The sequence below is a fragment of the Zingiber officinale genome, chromosome 5B (assembly GCF_018446385.1).
Source record: "Zingiber officinale cultivar Zhangliang chromosome 5B, Zo_v1.1, whole genome shotgun sequence".
NCBI lineage: Eukaryota > Viridiplantae > Streptophyta > Magnoliopsida > Zingiberales > Zingiberaceae > Zingiber > Zingiber officinale.
The window spans coordinates 138,367,012-138,373,934 of record NC_055995.1 but is presented as its reverse complement, the minus strand read 5'-3'; the positions used below and the strand labels follow the sequence as shown (position 1 = coordinate 138,373,934).

Sequence of the window (6,923 nt, the reverse complement as noted above, 5' to 3'; positions counted from 1 at the left end):
AGAAGAAATTACGATAGGGGGTATGTTATCTTCCTTTCTCTGGTAGCAAAACAGATGAAAATCCTTATCGAGCTCTTCCCAAACTGTCTCATCTAATCAGAAACAGAGAGAAATTACGGTGGCTTTACTCATCACAATATGGCTCTTTGTATGACGGGTTAGTTGACTCACGATATATTTTACACATGTTGAAAATCGATACTGTAACCTCTCGTAAACCCTCGGTGAGATAACACTAGCAGTATGCCTAATAGCCCTCCTTGATGATAGAGTTAAATAATTAATAACCTTATTGCATGCCTCAATTGGATATTGAACTTATGAAGCATTGCAAATCCTCCAAATAACTTACCACTGCATTGTGATTGAGGGCTATATTGATCCGACTAAAGGAAGTGAATAAATTATTCACATAATTGTCAATTCCTTACACAAAATGAAATCATGTGGGATCCATTGGTAGCATCTTCAAAAATGTGTATCAAAAATAAAATTATAAGCTAAACATGAGGCCAACCTACCCAATTCCATACACAAATATATAAAACGGAATAATAATTTAGACATAAATCACAACATAATCTAAGTAGCACTTGCTGTCAAGGAAATTTGACTCACTAGTTCTAGTGGAAAAGATAATGGTTCGAAGCTACACCAATTTCATTGAACTACACAGGAGTAATGGAAGATCACAAGAGGATTGAGAGCTTGAACACCAAAAATCCTTGCAAATGACACGAGGACACCCCCTCTGAATGGAAGTGGCAGTTGATGACCATCACTACCTTCTGATCGGAGGAACGCCTCTACCAGGAGGACCACCGCGGCCGGCGGCTTGTGCCTAAAACAGGAAAGGCCAAAGTTTATTCTTGAAAATGAGTGATGGAGTGAGTAAAATGACAACTGAATCTTGAATCACTGATGCATTGAACAAAACTTAAGCAAATGCAATTCAGTAATTTGGGTATCAGAAGCTACTATTTTTTTTTTGTTTGGCAAATCATGAGCAATCAAGACCAGAAAAGATCAAAAACATTAAACCAAGGTAGTCAAAAGCCACAATAACACATAATGACAACAATAATTTTGTTCAAATTTTCAACTATCAGAGTCAAACATAAATGCCATCTTTTACTATGTCGGTTTCATCTTGTAACATGTTCGCATCTTTGATAGCGGCAATGAGAAAATAAGTAAAAGAAACCAGAAGATGATGAATTACTATGGGGCAATAAGTTATTGCAGTGCAAAGATATACTGGTTGCAACAAACAAATAATATCATGATGATTGGAAAGGAATAGTAGGGTGAAAATAACAAATAGCACAAAGAATGTAAAACAGAAAAAAAAAAGAAAAAGATGACCTAAATTAGAACATCAATTATAAAAAGTGTTTAAAAAGAAGGGTGATGGAAGAAAACATCAAGAATACTCAATTATTAGTGTTTGTGAGAATTGAAGTTTTTGTTTCGGTCATTTCCATCCGATGAAGGCCAAAATGAAATAGAGAAAATGCATGGAGTTAAATTCCTTTCTCTTCTCTATGTTCTTCCAAATAAACTAGAGAAAATCAATCATCTAGTTTATCTTTTACTTATCTCTCTTAATTCCAGACGAGAAACGCAATATTAGGAACAAAAAAATGAATTGTTTTTGTGCTACAAAATTTTGTGCCAACTACTTAACCACAACTTATCTTAGAGAACATTGCACTGAAGGATCCCCATTATCCAACACCAACATTTTGCAAAGGCAAAAACAAAAAAGCATCAACCGAGTACAGTCATCTCAAGTTAATGACACATAATTATATCAAAAAAAAGCATCAACTAAATGCGTAAAAACAAAAAAAAATTTACCAATTTGTATATCGGTGCATGACTAATGTCAAAATCAAGAGACCATCAAAAGATTGAGACAGGTGCTTTCTAAAAGTTCACTTAAAACTTCGCCAGCTGGCTTTCTTATGCCAGCTGGTATAGCTGCTACAACGTTAATTATATACCTTCTAGAGAATTTAGTTAGGACTACTAGAGTGACATTCAACTGTTCTTTAAGGTTGCCATCCACTCATCATCGATTCAAAATTAGATGCTCAAAAAACATTCTACGCAATGCTACAGCAGATGGCTTGATCTTGCAGTTACAAAAACTTGGTAGGATGTTTTCTTGACTATAACTTGTAATGTAGCATCTATAGATATGACATTGGCATGGGTTAGGACACTTGTGCGTGTTGTTACTCTTCTGATGTGAGTATCCAATAGGGGCATGGTTTACATGTATCTCATTAACAAAACATATTTCCTTCCCAACTTGTGCAAGTCTATACTTAGAAATACAATAATACATATTTCTTGTTTTATTGAAATTTTTGTCATATAATGAATAGTGCATTTCATTTTTCTATTTTATTTTTATGATAAATTTTATTTTTCCCTCTAAAATTTGCCTATTATCCTATAAGTTTATGGATGAAATGGGAAGGGGGGAATCATATTCCCATAAATTATTGCAGCATTGAAAACTTTTCTAGCTCCACAACTGTGCTTCATTAATATAACATCGTAAAGTCACTAAATTCCTTCCCGCCCCCAACCCATTATCCAGTTTGTAACCAAGTTCACTATAAATAGAGGCAATGGATAACCACAATGAAGATGAATAATAAGAATTCTAATTTATTGTAATAGAAAAAGATACTATAAAAGGGAACATAATTAGCAACATAGACAATGCAAACAAGTGTGCATGTGAGGAAAACACTTTTTTGAAGAAATACTCACCCTAGCACGCATAGCAACAGCACGACCACGGCCAACACCAAGAGCTGATCCTTTTCCCTTAACAAAGATAACATACAAACTCAGAATCAGTGGAGAGGAACAGAATCTCAACAAAGAAGGACAGAAAATATCCTACTTTAATTCTCGCATCCAAACGCTTGAACATTGGTGCATTTTTCAACATATCAGGGATGACCATAAACCTGTATTATACACTATTAACCAAATGCCCCCCACCAAAAAACAAGAAAAAGAAACACGATAAGCAGTAACAAAAGTACAAATCTAGAGATTTACCTTACTTTGCTACCTCGGATAAAAACATGCTCGAGCTGTGATACTTTGCCATCCTATCAATAAAAAAATAACGATAAAATAGAGTGAACAGTAGAACAGTCTACGATGTCAAGCGACAGATCATACAATATATCACCAAAATACTGATAATCTCGTGCAGACTATAAAACATCACAGCCCCAATTTCCTTTCTTAGCAGAACAAGAAGAGAAAGGATGGGAAAAGTAGCAAAGGCGAGAGAAAGAGAGAAAAGTGAGGACCTTGGCGGTGTAGGTGATGCTCTCGAGCTGGCAGTTCCAGTTGTCCTCGCACTCGATCATGGTCCCCCGGTAGAGCTCGCCGCTCTTGAGCTCCACCGTCACGATGTGGCCCGCCGCCTCATGGAGCAGCTTCACCGGAATCCCCAGGCTCCGGCTCATCTTGATCTCGCCTTCTGCTCCCTCCAAATCTTCGTTTCTACCAATCGAGCGGCGATGCTCGTAAACCCTAATATATTGCTTTGGGCTTCGGAATCTCTAATAGAAGCCCAATTCATATTTCCATTACTAAGCCCACGGCCTTTTAATAGACAAAAAATAAATATATTCTGAAATAAAAAAGAGAATAATAAAGCTTACACTGAAAAAAAAATTACTAGTTATCGAGTTTCTTAAAACAAAAATACATGTATCAATCATTTATTAAATTTAAATATGATAGTTAATCATTTATAATTATGCCTCGAACGGATTACTCGCAAGAATACGGTCTCAAATTTTTATATATTGATATAGGAATACAAATTGATTTAATTTTATAATTAAAAAAATAATAATGATAATTTTAGTCATGGAATTTTCTATCAATTTGTCTATCGATCACAAGGATAAATCGAAAAGTGCACTATGAACAATCCAGTATCCTTTGATATTCCTATAAATACATTATAACTAGGATCGAACTATGGATACCTAGATGATAATCTAGATATTTTATCACGGCACCATAGTCCCCAAGATAATTTAATTTTTTTATTTAATTTTATAACTAAAAACACTAACTTAGTGTAGTAATGAATAAAATATTAATATAATAATTTAATATTCAGCTGATAATACTTTAATAGTCTATATGAATTTATTTATATTCATTTAATATACATAATATTAAATAAATAAATAAATTTTAATAACTTATAAATTAAATGAACATATATATACTTAATTTATTAATATTTAAAAAAACATTATAAATTATTAATGAATAATATCCATAATCTAAATTTATGAATTCATATTTATTAATAAAGTTTTTATCAAACTTATAAAGGCTCTTAAAACAAATATATAAATTTATTATATTAAAATTATTAATCAACTAAATAAGCATATACCTATAACAAAATTTAAACAATCATCAAACTCGAATTTTAAAGTCAATACTATCGAAATAAACCAAACTCTCAACCTAAATTGCAACTAAATTCAACCTCATAAAAAAACTAAATTAAATTTAAACAAAAACATCAATTTAGTTTATTTTAAACTCCACTTACCTAGCTCAATTAATGAATTAAATAATACAAAACTTATAATATATTTTCTTTTTCAATTTAAATTATTTTAATCTATTTAGGAATTTTATCAAAACATATAGAATTTAATTAAAAATGATTAAATATTATTATAAAATAATTTTAATTAAATTATTATTAAAACTAATTATGTCAAATTTTTCATATCAAATTGTATACTATTTTGAAAATTTAATTAAAAAAGTATATATCAATATCATACTTAAAATTTGATATATCGAAATTTCGATATATCAGATTTAATTTCAGTATATGAGATTTTATGATATATTTATATAGAAAATTTAAATATATTAAATTTTACAGTATCATTTATATTAAAATTATAAAAATATATATAAAAGTAAACTATCCTTCATTTTCATGAATAAAATATAATCAATTAATCAATTAATAAAATTACTTGTTACAAATTATATCTCGTTGTTGAAATAGACAAACAGATAAATGATGACTAATTTGATTAACGTTGAACTTTTTCACAGAATGTCGAGAGCCAAGGAAGTGAGCAAATTTATGGCCGTGATGAGAGCACGGAACGAGATTTATAGACTCGCATGGCTTAGACTGCATGATAATTTCCTCCCTCAGTACCTCGCTATGGTTCATGGTTGCGCAACTTGCGAAAATCTCGATGCTTGTTTTCTCATCGGCCTTGTAAACAGATTTAAATCCAACTAATATCATTTTTTCCCCATATTGAATGTTGCATACTTTTGTAGGAAAAGTTCTTTCGATTGCGGGACAAGATAGCTGGATTGAACTACTTGCTGAGGGCAAAGATGGGCGGGCACCATATCGCGACGTACGTGCTCGGCATGCTCCTGTTTCGGGAGTTGGAGACGCGGCCGCTAGCGGTGGTAAAATAAAATGGTTGAATAATTAAAAAATTAGATTATTCAGGAATAATCATTGAATGTTGAGATTACGCATTGAATTTTCGATAGACCCATAATAAAAAAAGGTTTTTGTAATTGTTATGCTATATGCATAGGCGCATAATAAATCGGCATATAAAATTTCAGTATTATCTTTTCTTATAATTTTATTTATAAGAGAATTTGTTTGGTATTTAATACCGAAAAAAATAAATCTTATATTAATATTGAAAAAATTCTATATGGATAAGTACTCATGAGAGCGCTGGATTAAGGGTGCGATGTTAAATTTCTTATAATGCCTTGGTGAACTCCTGTCGATTCTTTACAGGATTTGGGTGTCATAGTTGTTAAAATAAGGTTCTTATTTTACTAGAATTTCAGAGGTTGAATATAAGTGTATCCACAATGGCGTTAATGCCTAGCCTTAGGCATTAACGCCGACGTGGACACTTTTTAGGACAGTAGCATTAACGCGTTCAAATCTTTGAACGCGTTAATGCTACAGATTCATTAAAAAAAATAAAAATATACATTAACGCTTTCATACGTTCATAGCGTTGCAGATGCTATAACCGATTTATTTCTAAACTTAGGACACTAGTAAATCGGTCAATCATATTTGTGGTTTAAGATAAGTGGAAATACTCGGTGTGATTTTGTAACATACTTTAAAACACTTCAAAATATTATCCTATTTTTTTCAAAATAATATAATTTATAATATATGATTATATTTATTATTATTTAATATTTCTATATTTTTGAATAATATATATATTGGAGTCACATGTCCGGTTTTATAAAAATTTTCTATCGAAGAGTAAATTAGAAAGCATTTGAGATGATTGATCCGGGTCTATAAATTTTTTTCCGCCGATCATCAGTATAAATCGTAAAACGCTTGCAATGGGCGACGGAAAATTTATTTTTAGTTTCATATTGACTAGGGAAAACTTAAATATTACTACTTGAATTAGTACTATTTATTTGGATCTTATGCGTATGGTAAATTATAGATGTCACATAGAGTTCAAAATAAGTATTTTAATTTATTTTATGATTTTTACAATCCTATGTTTTGTTCAAAATAGGCAACACTTGAAAAACTTAGAAGGAAGAATGTTATAATTAAACAATATAATCCATTGTATACAAAATTGGTACAAGGTACAAACATTAGCTATTTTTCTAAAATTTTGATCCTAATGGGGTAGAATGGCCGAAAAGTTGGTTGGAAGTGTAGAAGTTAAGAACAGCGACTCTATTTCGGATTATTCTTCAATGTAAAAAATCTAATCCTTCTTCCAAACGTTCAATGCTTTTCTGGAACGTCTGCAACTGGTATTGTGTCTTCGTGACACCCCCATCATTACCATCCACAGCAT

The 6,923-nt window shown here is 31.4% G+C and overlaps 1 protein-coding gene across 1 annotated transcript; it reads right to left on the bottom strand.

Annotated features, from left to right (window-relative positions):
- Window positions 1–540: 540 nt before the first annotated feature.
- On the bottom strand, window positions 541–3,568 carry LOC121986324 (small nuclear ribonucleoprotein SmD3b-like). The gene is made up of 5 exons (XM_042540205.1): window positions 3,345–3,568; window positions 3,085–3,137; window positions 2,924–2,990; window positions 2,788–2,844; window positions 541–841 (listed from the first exon to the last, which is right to left on the bottom strand). Exons 1-5 carry the CDS (start codon window positions 3,501–3,503, stop codon window positions 782–784), a joined length of 396 nt encoding a protein of 131 aa, XP_042396139.1. The 5' UTR covers window positions 3,504–3,568; the 3' UTR covers window positions 541–781.
- Window positions 3,569–6,923: the final 3,355 nt, after the last annotated feature.

Excerpts from the sequence above, each read along its gene's own strand:
- LOC121986324 (XM_042540205.1), bottom strand. The coding sequence starts at position 3,503 with ATGAGCCGGAGCCTGGGGATTCCGGTGAAGCTGCTCCATGAGGCGGCG. Across the intron at positions 3,138-3,344 it reads GCATCACCTACACCGCCAAG|GATGGCAAAGTATCACAGCT; the intron begins GTCCTCACTTTT and ends TTTTATTGATAG. Across the intron at positions 2,845-2,923 it reads GTTTGGATGCGAGAATTAAA|GGAAAAGGATCAGCTCTTGG; the intron begins GTAGGATATTTT and ends ATCTTTGTTAAG.